This window comes from Phoca vitulina, unplaced genomic scaffold (genome assembly GCF_004348235.1).
Source record: "Phoca vitulina isolate PV1807 unplaced genomic scaffold, GSC_HSeal_1.0 scaffold1, whole genome shotgun sequence".
Classification (NCBI taxonomy): domain Eukaryota; kingdom Metazoa; phylum Chordata; class Mammalia; order Carnivora; family Phocidae; genus Phoca; species Phoca vitulina.
The window spans coordinates 50,745,581-50,764,407 of record NW_022589704.1 but is presented as its reverse complement, the minus strand read 5'-3'; the positions used below and the strand labels follow the sequence as shown (position 1 = coordinate 50,764,407).

The 18,827-nt window shown below is 38.5% G+C and overlaps 1 protein-coding gene and 1 pseudogene across 1 annotated transcript in view; both read left to right on the top strand.

The window, feature by feature from the left end:
* LOC116637511 overlaps positions 1–12,056 on the top strand; it is a 40,453-nt pseudogene extending 28,397 nt beyond the window's left edge.
* PPP1R1C (protein phosphatase 1 regulatory inhibitor subunit 1C) overlaps positions 1–18,827 on the top strand; it is a 117,137-nt gene that overhangs the window by 41,726 nt on the left and 56,584 nt on the right. Inside the window, exons 3-4 of the mRNA XM_032406930.1 lie at positions 13,970–14,007; positions 16,043–16,103. Coding sequence (XP_032262821.1) covers positions 13,970–14,007; positions 16,043–16,103 — 99 coding nt within the window. The remainder of the gene's footprint in view (positions 1–13,969; positions 14,008–16,042; positions 16,104–18,827) is intronic.

The window sequence follows — 18,827 nt, the reverse complement described above, 5'->3', positions numbered from 1 at the left end:
GATTCTCAGGCTGACTTGGTTCAGTGGAAATGAATCTCCAGGGCGTACGGAGGCAGGGCTTGGTGTACAAGGCTCCAGCCTCCACTAGGTGGTGCTGTTTCAATCCCTGAAGGCTTTCAGCACCAATGGGCCGGATGAATATGGCTGTGCCCCACTCTCTAGCCCCAGAGCTGAAAGTTCATGCCCCCCACTCTTCAGTGAGCCCTCACAGAAGAGCATGATCAATCACCCCCGTTGTGCCATCTAGCTTATCTCATTTAAGCATAATACCTTCAAGGTCCATCAGTGTTGTCACAAAAGGCAGAATTTCATTCTTTTTTATGGCTGAATAATATTCTATGCTATATATATATATATAGAGAGAGAGAGAGAGAGAGAGCGCGTGCACGCACGAGAGAGAGCCACATTTTTTTTATCCCATCATCCATCCACAAACACTTATGTTGCTTCCAGGTCATGACTATTATGAATAATGCTGCAATGAACATGGGGGTGCAGACACCTCTTTGAGAGTGTGGTTTCATTTGTTTTGGATATATACCCAGCATTGGGATTACTGGATCATATGGTGGCTCTATTTATAATTTGTTGAGGAACTACCACACGGTTTTCCATAGTGACTGTTCTCAACTTACAAACCCACCAACAGTGCACAAGGGTTCCCTTTTCTTTACATCCTCGCCAGCACTGCTTATTTCTTGTCTTTTTGATAACCACTTTAATAGGTGTGAGGGGATATCTCATTGTAGTTTTGATTTGCACTTCCTTCCTTAAAATTATGTATGCAACTCCAAACATTGAGCCACCAGAGAAATCAAAGAAGGAATTAACTAGTAAAAGATGATGGCCAAATATTAGAAGAGTAAAATAACACAAAAATCAGCATTTTTAAAATTCAGTATTCACAGAGTTATGTTTAGATGAGTGCAAAATGCATTTGGTCAACCACTTCATGTTCAAATTCATGTGTGTGGAAGTAAATTTGATCCATCTGTTCCTGAATTATTTTCTCAAACCACCAACATTTTATTTTACAAGAACTGATTTCCAACAAGTCTTATGATATCCCTGACCTCCTGCCAAACTTGCTCAAAAAGTCTGAAATATGGCTATTGTACTGAACCTTCTCAAATATGCTGGGTTTTTTTTAATTAAGAGCAAAAAAACAGGCAAAAAAGTATTTATCTGCTACATTGCCATTCATGCTGAAACCAAGCATAATACATGAACAAAAAGACAGAAGATTAACACAGTATCTATTTTTACTATATATATGTCCAGATACAGTATAATACAAATTATCTAGACAGCAAGCCTTGTATAAGCAGTTTACACATATGCCAGGAGTTTAAAAGGGGAATGGATGACCAAGGACAAATTCATGTTCCCCCTGAAGAATGACTTAAATCATATACATCACCAGTGAAGTTTCTCCATCTACCCTTTGGCTGCTCCTTTGTGTTATAGGCATATCTTGCCTAGTCTACCTCTTCATTTTGTTCTTAGGGTTGTCACGTGGGCCATCCACTTCTCTAGTTCTCCACCCTCTGGGCATTGTCATCCTTTCCCATGGCATCACTGACCACCTAGATGCTCATGACTCCCAGACCTGTATCTTCACTCTGCTTTCACTTCTAAGAGTGACAATTTCTGAACTCTTCCTACTTGGATCATCAGTAAGTCCCTCAAAATCAACAATTCCATGAGCACTCAAACTATGAGTCAGAAATCAATACAATATTTGGCTTCCTTCTCCCCTTTTGTCACTCCCCTCCTTCCCCCAGTCAGTCACAAAGTCCAGTCCATTCTTTCTCTTAATCAGCTCTCTAACCTCGTTCAAATCATCATATTCTATCACCGTAATTACTGGAATACCTTCCTAGCTGAACTAGCTATATATCCAAATGGACTCCTACAATCCATTCTCCATACAACTGTCAGAACAATCTTTCTACAAGGGAAATCTAATCATGCCTTTTTCTGCTTAAAACCCATCAGTGGTTTCTCATCACTTTAGAATAAAGTCCAAACATCTTAATATTATTACAAAACCCCATATTATCCAACTCCTTCTTAAGTCTTCACCCTCTTCTCACCTCAGGACATTCCCACAAATTGTTTCTTCTGATTAAAATCTCTTCTCCTCCCTAGTCCCACTCCAGCCAAGTTCCTTGCCCCATCAACTTTCCCTACTCCACCTACCTTTGCTGTCCATGTCAGCTTGGATGTCTGTTCCTCCAAGAAGTCTTTCTGGCTCTGTCAAAGCTAAGCTTGATACCCTTGACATATGCTTCTACCACACCTTGTGCGTCCTCTATGACAGCCTTTATTTATCACACTGTACCGTAGTTGTGTCTTTGCCTGTCTCTTTCAATAAAGTTTAAGTTCTCTAGAAGGGTTGGATTCCATTTCCCAGCAGGATGCCCTACGCATATTATACATGCAATAGACTATTGTTAATACTGGATGTATTTTAGATCCCTAGTGACAGCCTTGTTAAAAAACACAATCTGTCATATAACTGATAAACTGCATTTAAGTATGGGTTTTCATTTAATTTTCCTCTTATATCACCATTCATAGGAAAAAATGTTTAAAGACATAAAAATAAATATAAAGCTATTTTCCCTCCTGATACACACACACACACACATTTTTTTCTGTTGTCCTATCTAAACTTGGTGCTAAACATACTGAAGTAGTATCTAAATATAGTACTTTTTCCTCTAATGGCTATAAATAGTCATTGCTTTCTATAATGTGAAATCCTCAAGTAAATTATATATGAGACAAAAAAAATTGAGAGATAGCATGAAGGTTAAGATTTCCAGGACAGGTAAAATACCAAGAGTTGAAAAGAGAACATGATTCCATAGATATTTAATTCCTTCAATCTTAAAACTGAATGAATAAAGTATCTTTTCTTGAAAAATATTACTCAGAATGTGAGGTAAATGTTTATAGATGATCTACTGACAAAAGCTAACTTCTATATTTTCCAGGACTTTTAAGATTTTTCTACAAAAAGTTATGTAAAGTAGAGTAGAATTTTAAAGATAGTTCCACTGGCCTTTCTTTTCATTACTAACAGAAACATATTTACCACCAGTGATAGGATGCCTTCACTTGATTAAGCCATGAAAATATTATCATGTTGTTATAGGTACTCACATGTACTCAATGTGTAGAGTGACACTTTGTAACTTTTAGGAATATATCTTCCATTTACAACTAAAAAAGGGACGTTTGCCTTTTGTTATAGAACATTCTCATTAAAAGGAGATTGCTATTTTACTTTATGCCATTTTACAATGGTCTACTCATAGTAGAATTACTCAGATAAAATTATTTTGAAATTCACAGTGGTGTGTCTACACAGTTGAAACATGAAAGAGTTTGGGAAAAAATTAAAGTGTTTTTCAATGGAGGATATCAAATAGCATGATTAAAAAATAAGCAGAATTAATAAGTCACTGTCAATTTTGGCAGCTAGTATAAAAAAAGAGGAAATATTCTATAGACTGAAAAGACTACTAAATATACTAAATATTCCAAATACTGCTAAGCAGCTAATTCTTTTCCAACTCCAGTGCTACTCAGACCCAGCTCTAAAGTTCTCAAAATTTCCACAAAATTTTCTATCATTACTGTTCAAAAGATTGACCTCATTTGAATAATGTTCTCATGTTCACCTCAATCATTTCTCCTACTCTTACCTTTAAGGCACCTAGTTATAGGACTTCATCTGGGGTCTCTGCTAAGAATATCTTTGTGATATCCTATGTGATAAAATAATGAAATTATTTTAGTGTTTTAAATTGGTTAAAAGCTGAATTATTCAAATCCTAACTAGTCTTAAGTTTATTAGGTCAAAATGACACAGAGCACTTTGTTGGGAAGATTAATAAGTGCTTATTAAATAATGACTTGATTGGTTGTCTGCGTTGCCTGAAACATCTGATCATCTTAAATAAATCTATAAAACTGATGCAAAAATAAAATGTATAATTTATAATCAGTTCTTTAGGTAATTCTATGAAAAGGATATTGAATTTTTAAAAATTAGAATTACTAAAACAAGTGTAGATGATTAAACTGATGTCATTCCCCACCGCCTCTTGAAAAAAAATAAAAAACATGCATTAAAGAAATCAGTTTCTTTTCCTGGAGCAAATGTGCGAAATCTAAATTCCAAATAGGCAGAAAAACTTTACCAATGGTTGAAAATCACAACTGATAAGATGATGCAACAGTTCTTTGGCCCTCATGTAAGCTAGTTCTGTGGTAGGATAAAATGTTTTATAAGAGAAACTAAGTTTATAAAAATCAAAAATACTAATGAAAAGCAGACTTCTGAGGTTTTAAACGATCTGATTTTTCTGTTCTTCTTCTACTGTGTTTGGAAATGGCAGCAGAAATGATGAAATATAAACATAAAAGTAGTTTGGAAGATTTCTAACCTCTCTCACAAGACAATTGCTGGTTGAGAGTTCTTAATAAACCAACATGATCCATTTTGTGTTTTCCTTGTCATCTCCTTCACTATTTCCGCATAGAATACTTTGTACCTGATTCTCATCTAAAATGAACTATTTTGTAGAGGGCTCTGAGAGATAAAAACCTATATGGTAATGAGGTTGGGTCTCTACTTCTATCAATTAAAAGTGGAAAGCTATAAATAACACTGAAAGAACAATACAGCTGTGTGAATGTTGGCAAAACAGGATGAAACTATTTCTACTGTTTGCTTCTTTTCCCCATGTTCCCTTTCCAGAGCATATAAATTCATTGCTCTGGTGGTTTTAATTTGGGCACCAGTTTTGACTAAATCTAAGAGCTCAAAGAAAAACACAGCTGAAACCACTGCCTAGTGGCTTAACTCACAGCCCCAAATGATAGGCCTCCGACAGAGCCCAGCGGGCTTTCAGCAAAAAGGCTGCTGACTTGAGCTCATTTTGAAAAGTGGAGAGTTTGATAGTAAGTCAGGGAAGAGGCTTCACTATAGCTGTCTTAGGAGATTTTGCATTGCTCTACTAAAAAGAAGCAGTGAGTGTTCTACTCCTCTACTCTATGTAAGAAATACATGATAGATTTCTCTGGCACTTTGGACCGGCTGATTCTATGCTAGAATGCTAAAACCACAAGGTAATAACACATACAAAATGAAGAGCTAAGCTGTGCATGGCAATTTCTTTCATTTGTAAATGATTTATCTTATTCAGTCCTGAAGGCTTACGGGTCAGTGATTGTTCTTCAACTAGTAGACCTAAAGCCATCTATAGAATTTCTGTCTTTAACTCTGTCCTTCTCTGTATGGCACAGCCACAAAAGATCTCCTCAACACTTGTGATCCAAGGGTCTTTGGAAAGAAAGATATTCTACCTTCAACTATGTTAGATACCAAAATAGAGAATCTGCTGAAATGTGATGATTTAGATTTCACTGCTGTTTTCAGAGATCTGATGGTAAATTCCTCCTGAGACTGTCAAAGATAGCACCAACGTCCTTGTGATTAAATCTCTAGGGCACCTCAAGAAGAAGGCTATAAATTGCTTTCCTTCGTTGCTACTCCTCTACAGAACAGAATTAATTTTTCTCCCACAAATTAGTGCTAGGAAAAATTAAAAGAAAAGCTGATTGCAAGGACACTAAGGACCTAGGATAGTATCCCAGTTTTCTGCCAAAGCAGATAACACCATTTATTAGACAAGGAATGGAACATATAACTGTAAGATATGCTGAGCAAGTCTTCAGTTTTATTACTCTAGTCCCACACAATCACCAAAATCCCTGGATTCTCTGTTCCCCTCCAGTACCCTCTGCCAGTGGCCGAAGAGGACTTGTCAGCCTCTCACTCTGTGATGTCTCTGATCTCTGTAGTTTGTTCTGCAGGTCTGGATGCATTCTGTAATTTATCTTGCTTTTCTAGGTCTAATAAGTGGTATCACTGGCCTGCTGTGAACTGGTACAGACTGCCCCAAGCAAAACCTCAAAATTTAATATTAAGCAGGTATTTTGTTGTTGTTCTGTTTATTTTCCTAGCTCTGTAACTATCCCATGTAATTTCTATTGTCTCTTAGTAAACATTCTCTAACAGCCCAGACTCTCCACGGCTGTGACCCTGGTCTTAACGCTTAGTTTCATGAAAGTTGATCTTTACAACCTATTTATATGACCCCACTAGCTTGTACTGTAACCTGAAATCCCAGTTCTGGTCTTTAGGACTGAATTGCCTCTCAGAACTCTATGTGATGACATTGTTCCACTTTGGTCTTTCAGATACAAAAATGCTGCCTCTCTCCCCCACTTGACACTCTGCAACCTTCTGCTTGTTAACTCGTAATAGTACCTCTGGACCACCCGTTCAGATGCCACCCCCACCGGTTCTCTGATCAGTGTCACACTCTGGTAATAGATCCCATGCATTGATGCTACAGCCTTGCTTAATTATCTTATTCTAGGCCCTTGCCAAAATAAGTACTAATCTTGCCCCACTGAGTCATACCTGTCCACCTGTCATCCATAAGCCAGTACTCGTATTTTTATAATAAAGTGGAGTATAAAACAACTGCAAACCTGAGAGGAAATTTCAAAGAAAAATACTGTAATGTAGAAGGTTTTTTTTCCATATCATTTATCAATTTGGATGTGCTTTATATATATTTCCTAGAGTGTGAGTCCCAGAACACAATTGACTGCAATTTCAACCAGATTGTATTATAGCAGTCAAATATTTTCTCCTGACTAACTTATAGAATAATTTAGATGCTGGCTAGTGTGTAAAGTCTGTGCAATTGTAGTATTTACTCTCTTGTCAGTAGATTAGTAGAAGAGGTAAAAATCAACTTCTAGTAATATTTACTATGGCAGCTGGAATATTGTGGTTTAATGAGGGAGTTTTTCAGTGCAGAATTAACCAGGGAAAAGTGGTAAGGTTCATAAGAGCTGGTCCTGGCTTTTCTTGGTAACTAAACATCATTACCACATGAGCTGCAGTATTTCCATTGATGGACACTTTTAAAAAGTAAAAAAAATCAATCAAGAGATTATTACTTTGTCATCATGCTTCATAAACTTACATGACCTCTATTTTTCAATTTAAACTTTGCTGTGAAAGCATATGGAATTCTTAGAGATACATTAGATGAGTCTCATTGCCTCAGAAGACACATAGAATATATTTTTTAATAAAAAATGTGACTAGCATATAGGAATGAATGTTGACAAATAATGACCTCTCCATATCTATTTCCACTCTTCAAATATATTTAAGCCATCTGTTTTTGGATATAAAGATGCATATGAAATATTTCAGGTCTAGTGAAGGTGGATGGTTAATATTTTATAAAACAAAAAATATGATAATACAATCATTCATACTATATATTTTTCTTATTTTTTTTAAAAATTATAAAACATTGATTATAGATTGATGATTTTTAATGGTAAATTTGGTAGAAAAAGTATTAAGTGACACTGTATGTAACAAAAATTTTAGCAAAATAAATAAAAAATTTACTTTTTTTTTTTTGGTTCAAGGTAATCCAGGAAATTAGTCTGATCTCTTTCAGGATTTATTTTAAGGGATGGTTTTGAATAATTATAGTTTAAGTATAAAGGTGTCAATGACCTCTGCTCCTACAATCACTACCTTTAGAAGGATCTGTCTGCAGAAGCACTGTCTTAGATTGCCTCATATGGGATAGAGGCAATATTTTTTTCAGTTATTAATAAAAGTTATGGAAAGTGCTGTAAGTTAATGGATTGAACACTTAATTACATATACAACAAAATACTTAATTGATAGGAAATTAAGAACCTTGAATCAATTTTCACCCAGGTTTTTGTTAATGTAACATAAGCAGTCAATTTATCATATGAAATAAACCTACACAGCAGAAAGCTTGGTGGTATCATGGTGTGATGACCAACTAGAATGTGGGGGTTATACACAAAATTTTTCTAGATTTTAGAATTCTTTTCACCTGACTTTATAGCCATCTTCCTAAGTAGAGAAATATGTACTAATTAGAACATCAAGTGACAATCTTAAGTATCCCTACAAGGAGACAATCCAATAGAAACCTCAATGTGGATGGCAAAGAGACATTTAAAAGACACCATTCCAATGTTCATTCCTGAACTTTCCTTTGGTAGAGTCAATAGGGATGAGAGAATCTGATTTTTCTTAACCTATTATTCCAACAAAGTCATAGGCAACTAACAGATTAAAGCACAGTTTTTTATGGCAACTGCTACAAAGAAGAAAAGCTATGGAAACTAAATTTATCACATTACAGTTAAATGATGGAGTATATACACTGGATCAAGTGAGTGCCACTGACCACAAAAGCAATTCAAAATTGATATTTATAATAAAGTTCTGCATATGCTTTAGGTGGCCAGAGATCTGATTCCATGCCGAATTGGTCAGATAAAATAAGAATCAGTGAAAACAAACCTACAGTCTTTGCCACGGAAACCAAAGGATATTGGGAAATCTCAATTTCCTTCCTCCTGTTTGAGCAGGCATATTTGGCTCTAACTCTGTCTGTTAATAGTTATGTTTAGACAATGCCAAAGGAATGCCTTGATAAATAAAATAATCTAGCTGGGGTGTGTGTGTAAAAGAGAGACTTGTCATCACACATAATAATGGTGGTTTCGTGAAATTCAATCCTACTGTAGTGAATTCTATTGGACTGGATGATGACTGGTCACACTACTTTCTCCTATGACAGTCCCACATCAAAACAAATGCGAGATCATTGCAACAACACAATAGAATGTTGCTTCACTGCTTCAACCTTGATGAAAGGAAATTATCTACCACATTTTAGAATTAGTTATTTCTGTTTTTGTCTTTTGGTGTGAAATAACTGAAATCACAAAATATGCAGTTTTTTCTTATTGTGCTCTAATATTTTCAGTAAAATAAAATGATATGATCATATAACAAACATGTATGATTATATTTTGTTGTCAGGTGACTAAATAGACTAAATTTCTGTCAGTTAATTAGAACAAGTCTCAAATGAGTGAAGTGGAAAAAAAACATATGTTTGAATTCTAAACAAAATGTAATTTATGTTTCTTTCTTTGATACTCCCCAAAAACTCAGAGTAGAGAAGAAATATAAGCTATTTTGGAGTTAGGCAAAACAGGCTTATAATATAAAACAAAATTCTATGTTTTTTAAAAAGGCTTTATATCTGGCTAACCTAATCAGTTCAAGACGAATATTAATAAGAAAAACTAACCAAGAAGAATAAAAACCTTTTTCATTGAATTATGCAATGAGTGAAGTCTACACAGTTGCCTTGGAAAGACACTGTTTTAGTGTGTGTTATAGTCAGAAAGTAGGAAAGCACAAGGCTGAATGACTGGACACCATTTTGTTCTTAAAATAATAGGTTCTGAGTCCTGGGTTGAATTCTGAAAACTCCTAGGGCATAAATTAAATATTAAGAAACACCACTGGTTGGAGTGCCTGGGTGGCATATTGGGTTAAGCCTCTAACTCTTGGTTTCAGCTCAGGTCGTTATCTCAGGGTCTGAGATGGAGCCCTGAGTGGGCTCCCCGTTCAGGGTGGAGTCCGCTTGAGTTTCTCTCTTTCTCTCCCTCTGCCCCTCCCCTCTGTGCTCTCTGTCTAAAATAAATAAGTAGATCTTAAAAAAAAAAAGAAACACCACTGGCATTTAATGATCCAATGGATCAGAATACATGCATTGTTAAAGTGGATCATATTTGATATTTACTTAAAAGATGATAGCAAAAGATTTTGCATTGATAGAATTGCTCAATTCAATATATTCACAGCTATCTGATAATCACCCAGATACTTCCAGTGATTATAACAAACAATTGTGATTGCTGTCCTCAGCCAATACTTCCTGTTTGCCTACCCCTATACAAGGGAGGGTAAATTCATTAGAAGGTTCCATAACTTCTAAAAATCTAGTAATCAAGATATAAGATTAAAATAAACAATAGTGATATATACTATTCATTCTAACTGCTTGTCTATTTTTATTTTTTAAACTTATTTTATTTATTTATTTTTTGCTGCTTGTCTATTTTCGTTTCTTACTATATGAAATATCAACTCTCTGCACTGTGGACTTACACAGAAATTTCACTACATATACGTGTTTCTATATATCCACACGATACATATAGTTTTTCATTATAAAAGTAATGCATGTTCACTAGAAAAAGAAACAGTACAGGGAGAGAGAAGGTGGAATGAGTTATTCAATCATCGAGAGATAATTACAGTTAAGATACTGAATATATCCTTCTATGAATATACATTCATTTCTCTATCATCTCTCTCCAGATAGTTTATCTATACTTTATGAAATAAAAATACCATACCTATAGTTTTGAAATCCTTTTAATTTATACAGTATATGTCTTCACGTCAATAAATGCAGATCTGTATCATTGTCTTTAGGGAGTTACTCTTTGATGAACTGCTCGTTCAGTTTTTGGACCACGGGCCCAGTCTCTCAGCTTTGGCACTCACCTAAGAGTCAGGAAAGGGTAACTGGGCCAATAGGTCAAGAGGCGGGGAGACCCCCCCCCCCCCCCCCCCTGCTCCCCATGGCGGCTAGGGTCGGGGAGGCAGAGCCGCCAGGGCGCCGCGGGAGGCCAGCCCTGGAGCCCGCGCACAGCCAATTCAGCAGCAGCGGTGCTTTTCCCGGTACCCCCGCTCTCTTCACCCTTACCCGCAGTGCCCACGCCCGTTTTGGCTACAGTGGATGGAGGAAAAGTTTGAAACTGAAGTAACCACACTGGATAACGCGCTTCCGGGTGGCATCCCCAAACCAGTGTGGACAATTTCGTACGGTAGGAATTCTTATTAATTCAGAATCGCGATATGAGGCAAAACATCTTAGTGGAGAAACTGGCATTTTCGCCTACCGATGGGTCTGAGCAAAGAAGTTCTGCTTACCTTGGAAAAGCGCGGGCTATTCTATGTGTCAGCCAGGCGTCGAGAGCGCCTCGTGCACCGCGTCTGCTGACTGTAAAGGCCGGCGCACCGCGGCGGGTTTGCTGCCGTCGTCCTGCACCCCAGGCTCACAGGGGAAGACAGGACAAGACGCGAATGCCTGTCCGTCTGAGCTGGAGGCCCTCCATAGGCGGCCTGACCCAGAACCGCTTCTCCCCGAGGTGATTCCTAGGGCCGCTTACCGGGAGAACACAGTGGGTCTCCACCGTTTCTGCGCCACAGAAAATACAGCGAAGATAGATGGACAAGTACTTCATTCCTCACAAACTACTAAATACACCCCAGACCCCACGGCGTGGGCTGGGGTGGGTCGGAGCATGCGCACCTGGTGGAACGCGCCGGGAAGTACCTCCTGGGAACCCGCCGCGCCTGGGCTTGTGAGGAGGCTGAGGACGTGGACAGATCAGTGTTAGAGTCCACGGGGAGAGGTTGCCAGGCTGGAAAACGACCTGTCCGACGTTAGCCTGGGCCCTGCCCCGTTCCCTGAGCTCACGCACGTCAGGATAGGACTGGAGAGCTGTTACTTCTTGGAGGAAATTTTCATCCCTTCCTGTGCAGAACAGGTTGGGAGGCGGCGGCGCCTTCTCACCCGGCAGCCCAGCACGGGAGTATTTGCCAGGCTCAACGTCAGCGTGCTCAACAGGCACCACCGGGTGTACAGCACAGCGCCCCCCAGCCCCCCCCCCCAAGCTACAGGGACACGGACCTCTTGTGCGTCCACGCCAGGGCCGACCCTGGACAGGTTCGAGAAAGGGTGGAAATCATCACGAAGAAATTCATTTTAATGGCTGGAATGTGGGGGTGGTGGCGCTGGAGCGAACCAAGGCGCGGCTCATGTCCATGCTCATGCTGAACCGGGAGTGCAGGCCTGTGATCTTCGAGAATGCGGGGAGGCAGGTGCTGGCGACCCGTTCCAGAAAGCTGCCCTGGAGCTGTGCACACTCATCTGCTATGCGAAGCTAGAAGACATCCTCAGAGTCGCTTCTAGTTGTTCCACGGGAAGCCTACAGTGGCTGCTCCGGGTGATTTACTGACCCGCTGACTCTCAAGCCCTCCGGCTGCGTTGTGGAGTGAAGACACACACCTGTGCGGAACATCTGGGTTCTTCTGGTAGAGGCCCTCCGAAATCCCACCCAGATCGCGAGCTCTAGACAGAGCCCGTGTTGAGGCACGTTTCTTGGGTGTGAATTTAGTGCCAAATTTCACAAGCGGTGCAAAGTGTAGGACCTTTCTGTTAAACTTGAACAAATTTAATGCCACGGAGCACAGCTCAATTTCCAGCCTTCAGTATTAAATGTGCCACTCAGTGGATTAAAAGGTTTACCTTCACCATTGCAGCGAGAAATAGGATGAAGTGCAGGAACGTTAAACTCAGCCTGCTGTAGAAAACCAGGTTAGTGTTCCTACCTCTGTCCTGTGTTCCCTGATTTAGCAGTTGCCAGTGTGTCAGCCAGCGCCAGACTGCCTCCTCACAGGGGCCGGAGGGCTAGTCAGGAGTAAGAAATCCAGCATGGGGCAGGGTTTCTTACAATTGCTGGCTAGGGTAACTGCAAAGCCTGTGAACATTTTAAAAGGTAGGAGACTAAGGAGCTCTAGGTTCTGCATGTCTGGATGTTTCAGGAGAATTAAAGTCAGATGGCTTTGGTAATATAGGATAGCTTTGTGGTTTGCAAACTTGAACAACTACCCCCCACCCCTGCCCAGGGGCCCCGAGTGGGAACCCACATTGACCACGTCCAGTAGTGGTGATGCTGCAGTAATCCCTGGCACCTGGCAGTCAGGGGATTGCACAACATCTGGCTGCAGTTTGGTTGGAGAAGAGAGTCTCCAAGTCCTATTTTTTTCTTTTTTAAGTAGGCTCCATGCCCAGGGTGAAGCCCGACTTGGGCTTGAACACACGACCCTGAGATCAAGACCTGAGCTGAGATCAAGACTGGGACAATCAACTGACTGAGCCATGCAGGTGCCCCTCCAAGTCCTAGTTTTTGAAACGTGGAGAAACCCAGCCTCTGCAGTACAGATGAGAGAGGGACAGATGTTTTAAGGAAGTCAACTAAACATCTAAATATTTTTAAAAATGTCAAGATCCATGTAAAGTAGATGAGGAGGTATGAAAGAAATTCAGCCCAGAGGTCCTCCACCCATTGAAAGGCAGTATGTGAGCTCCTCTTCCTCCTGTCTCTGCCTCCTCACATTCTTTTTTATACAGACAGCCTACACGTTTCCCTAGGTTTGTCATAAGAAATATTTCTGACAAAGTAACTGGTTCTTTCCATGGGCCTATGGAAAAGAGGGTGCTGCCGCTTTCAGAGTCAGAGTGATTGGGCAGAATGGAAAAGGAGCTTTGTTCAGCTTAGTGGCCAACTTGAGGAAATTTGACAAGCTACAGTGAGTAGACTGGCAGCAAAATCCACAGAGGAGATTATTTATGCCTTAACACTGTGAGGTTGATGACAGCAATAGTTGATTCAAGGGCCATTTCCCTGGTTTCCTTTCTGGATTACTGGAAGGAGGGCAATTTGGAATTTTGAGACAGATGCCTTTTTTTTTTCCCCCTGCCTTTTTTAAAACTTAGGGAAAAGATTATCTCAGAAGGAAACCATCTCCTTCTGTCCCCCTTTACCTTAGCCACAGATGTTATATAAACATAAGGCAGGGCGTCTGGGTGGCCAAGCGTCTGCCTTAGGCTCAGGTCATGATCTCAGAGTCCTGGGATCGAGCCCCACGTCGGGCTCCCTGCTCAGTGGGGAGTCTGCTTCTCCCTCTGCCTCCACCTCTGCCTGCCGCTCCCCCTGCTTGTGCTCTCTCTCTCTGTCAAATAAATCAACAAAATCTTAAAAAAAAAAACACAAGGTGATTATTAAATTATTTTTTATCAAATTGTTGAAAATGTTAATATGCATATTATAAAGAAGAAACCACCTTTCTAATGAAATATATCTACTTCTCTTGCAGAAACAGATGACAAGAGGGTGACCAACACCCAAGCCGAAGTAAGTTTTCTTATATTTTGTATAAATAGGTGTTCAAATCAATTAAAAACATAATTAGGTTGGTTTAATGTTTTATAAAATATGTCAAGACAATTGATATAAGAACTAGTTTGCTTTTCCTGACTGAAGAAACAGTAAAATGGGGTCGTTAAATCTCTGCCTCTGTGCTACTTTGGTTCTCAACCTATGAAATGCCAACCCCTGAAAAAACTTGTAAAATAAACCATTGCTTTTAGTGATAAGATACGGTATTGATACTTTCAATTTAGTGACTAGTTGTTTATGACCAACTACAGGCTAGGGCCAGCCACTGTTGGAATCCTGGAGCAAGAAGATAGGGAGCAGGCACCTCTTAAAGGGTCTTCTGGAATGTGAAGCCAAGAGCAGACCCTGAGGTCAGAGGTTCACATACACATGTAGGAGTTCAGATGGAAAATAGGAACCAGGGAAGGCTAGGGGAGCTGATAATATAAAATATATTGAATACAAGGAAGCGAGTAAACTTATGATCAGAAATAGAACAAATATTGACTAGTGTGCAGACATACAAGTCATTCCCGTGGCTGCATTAGTTAGGCAGAGAGCAATAGAAAGAACAAAATACCAAATAGTATCTCTTAAGACTTTTCTAAAAATTTAATGAGATTGTGTATGTGAAAATGCTTTGACAACTGAACTCTTACATACATATAAAGCAGTTTTTATTGCTTAAGAAGTTTTACTACATGGTACTAAACAAACTTTTCTGTAGGATTAATTTTCCACTTGATCTTTGAATGTGTATATGGAAATAAATATGAGAAATCCCAAAAGTGATTGCTTCTTGAAATCAACCAGATGAGACTGAATACAGTAAAGGAACATCAGAAATATCAATCATCCACACATTGAACATTAATATAGAGTTGCTCTGTCTATACCTGTGCATAATGAACTGGTGGTACTGAAACATTCTATTTTGGAGAAATTTGCTTGTACCATATGTTTGGCTGATATGGATTTGACAACTATTGGTTGAAATTTTTTACTTTTTAATGTATTGTTTTTGCATTAAGTAAATGTCTATCTTGATGATACTTTTGAAGGCAAATAAGCTTTAGTATGTACAAGGGAAGATACCTCAAATTCTGTGTACTGTCAATGAAACAGTTTCTAGTTTTGCCTAGAATAATTCCGAAAAAGAGTCTTGTAACTACTTATACCTAACCTTCTCAAAGCAAAAATGATTGAGGCACAAAAACTCATTGATTAAGACCACTGCCTTTGCCACATTGAAACAGAAATCAACACACTATTAAAAAGGAATCTTTGACATATTCTGATTGGGGTATAGACCATATATATGTATTTTACAATAATAAATAATACTATTTACATATTCACATATATATGATTAGTTTGTGGTTTTAACCATGAAATATGTTTCTATGTTCCAATTTTTGTAATTTTTAATGCAAAAATTCTCTCTTCAATAATTCAGTCCTGATCTAGTATATGTAGGTAAGTGTTACACAGCAGTTTTGTTAGGAAAGGACTTATTTATCTGTTGAAAATAGAAGAGAATATTATCTCAACACTAATTCCAAGTAAATGGAGATGTTAGATTGAACGTGTCAATTCCAGAAGTTTATAAATTGATATTACATACGAAAACCCTCATTATCTATCCAGAACCACTCAAAAATCCTTTGAGCAGGTATAGTTATCCCATGGACATAGCTTTTGGAGTATACATTGTTCTGGCAGTTGTGTTTTTTCTCCCAAACAAAAGGGATTGGTGTCTCTTTCTCTCTTTCTTTTAAAAATAAATGAATGCTACTAGGTGAGAAAAAGAGTAATTTCAGGACTGTGATAAAGAGTTGTATGATGAAATTGCTTTATATATCTCTTAAAACTGTGCTGTCAGCGAACATGTATATAATTTCTCATTGATTTGAGTTGTACGTCATAACGGGGAATCAGAAAGCTCTTTGTTTCCCTCACAGGGCTAATTTTTACTCAAATAATGCTTTTCCTCTTTTCTCTTTGTCCACAGTCACAAAATGCATCCCCAAAGCAAAGGAAGCAGAGCGTGTACACACCACCGGCCATGAAAGGTACTGTTCAGGTACTGTTTCGGGTTCTGTGAGTGTTGAGTTCATGGCTGGCAGGCTGTCTGTTTTCATTGACCATATGCTTGATTATAAGCTTGATCTAGTCTTAGCTCTACAACTTGATAATGTGACTTTCAATAAGATATTTTACCCATTTAAAACTTAGTTTCATCAAGAGTAAAATAGGTAGCTGAAGAAGGAATAACTAGAGATGTCTCAGAATTTCAGTCTGGAAATTCTCATTTTCCAAAATAATGACAAAGATTTTTCTTTTACCCTTCCTCACATATTTTCTTTGAAGGGATCTTTCCAGAATCCCTAATTACCCTTGACAGTGGTGCCAGACCATTGCCATTTTTTTTTCTTAGCTTATGCAAAGTAGAATAACTTGAATTTGGGGCATATTTAGTGTAAAGTGTTGCCTCATTGCCTTATGTCAAGAATAGCTCTAAGAAGCCCAATGAAACAGCGATTAGCCATACATGTAACAGCTGTTCAAATAACAACTAAAAATGCTAGCTCAGATCCTGGCATTTTCCCAGATTTCTCCCCCAAAACTGGAACTGCTAAAAGAACATCTAAGTGTGTCAGAATTTTGACTGACACCAGTTCCAGGGAAGGCTTCTTTTATTTCTCACACAAAAACGTTCCTGACATGAGGCAGAGTGTGCTCGGTCCAGTAGCTCCTGTTCCAGTCTGTCACTTGGGCCGTTGGCCCAGTGGCTCATCAAGCTCAGTTTCAACTACAAGAGAGGCCAGCTGAGCAGTTTCTTCTGGAGTCTGGAGAGATGTCTAAATTGGGAGTGAAATTTTCCACTCTGTATTCTCTCTAGATTTGAGGCTTTTTTTCAGGGAGGTGAAATATAAATGGACACATTAATAACTACTTTCAGTAAACTTCCTTCCTGTGCAGCTATAAAATACCCTATTTGTTTGTTTGTAAGACTGCAGTAAATAACACAGTCATCAGTATTGTACTGTATTTCCAGGGTAATTATTGAGAGTATCAGGCTTCCCTCTCCAAAGATTAATATACTCATTTGAAGATCTATTTCCTATTGTAAGTCATCTTGTACTTTTAAGACGCATCAGTTTTGGCATGAATGGGCAAAAGTAAAAGATATATGTTCACAATTTAATGATTTCCTCTGTTCTATTTTAGGATGGCTTAACTAAATAAAGTAATACTGTTCTCATGTCCTCAGAGAATAATATTATTTTTAAAGGAAATTCTTAAAATCAAAGCCCCAAGAGCTTTGATTATATTTAGCTCTCAAATATCATAAGAATGTGGGATCCTAACATTTAGGGAAGTTAGTCATATTGCATATTTTCACATGTGACCTTACTTTACTACTGTCTATCTCTCCAAGATGGCCGTTCAGTGACAGTCAGTTTGGTCATGAGTTAAAGGCTTGGGAAAGCACAGTAATTCTTTCAAGAGGCTACCAGGATGTTATTACAAGCCACTTAGGTCCTCATTTATAACCAGTAAATACCTGGGTAAATCTCCTGCTTCTGATTCAAAAAAGGGAGAGAGAGAGAGAGAAAGCCAAATCCACATATTTTATTCAGTCTACCTGTCCCCAAGAGCTAGAAATGAATATTTCAAGACAAAATTAAGCTATGGTAACATATGGTGCATTGTGAGCACATTAAGAAATCAATCATAAGAAAGATGAATTAGCAAAGGAAATGTTATTGAGATGCTAAATACAATAATACAATTGCTCTGAAATGCGTAATTTTCTTCAAAATGCAGTGGAACATCATTATATATTATTGAGTATAAAAAAATTTTTTTGCTGGGAGAGCAAAGCAGCAACAGATGTGATTAATAGTTCTAAAAAAATTACTCTACAGAAAGGCCAAGGAGGACTTCTTGAAAGACCTAGCAAATAACTGGTTAGTGAAACAAAACAAAATACAACAAAACAAACAAAACAAAAACAAACTGGCCAAAATCCTTCCTTCTCCCTTCCTTTGCTCAGTTGTGAGGAATTACCAGGTATAGAAACCAAAGTGGCAAGAGGGGAGAGATGCTACATCCCAACTATTTCTGTTTCAATTAATGCATGGACAGATTAGTCTATCTCCTAAGTACATTTAGTTTTTCTCTTTCACTAACAGTGGTACTTATGTCTCCACCAGGTTTCAGCAAACAGAGACATGTCCAGGTCTACTTATCCAAATGCTTCTGTTTTTCTAGTTTTAATTTTTCCCACTCCCCTCCCCTCTGGTCAAAGAGAAAAATATGATTTGGTAAATGAATTACCATCCAGAATGATGCATCAGTTGGGCTGGATTCTTAAGAAAGATCATCTCAGTGACCACTGGAATCATTGGGTGGTTGCCTTTTAGGGCCTGGTACCTGGATCAATTAGTTTATGGCCAAGGTGGCAGCACCATATGATACAAATATGGAAATGTAAATAGAAGAATTTGTATATGGCTGTCTTCCTTCAGAGGCATTTCATGGTTTGTCCAGCACATTTACTCTTAGAATGTAATAACAGATTTAGTACTTGGTCTGGCTGTCTTTCTATTCATAACATTATAGGCATTCAACGTGTTCAAGGAGCTTAAATGTTAACTAGGGCAACTATCAAGTGATGAACTGAATTTTTTCCACTGCATCTAACCTCAAGGTATTACACTGGCTATGTCTTCTTGCGGATTCCAGTATATTAGGCCTGAGGTGGAGTCAGATAATCAAAAGTTCCAAGT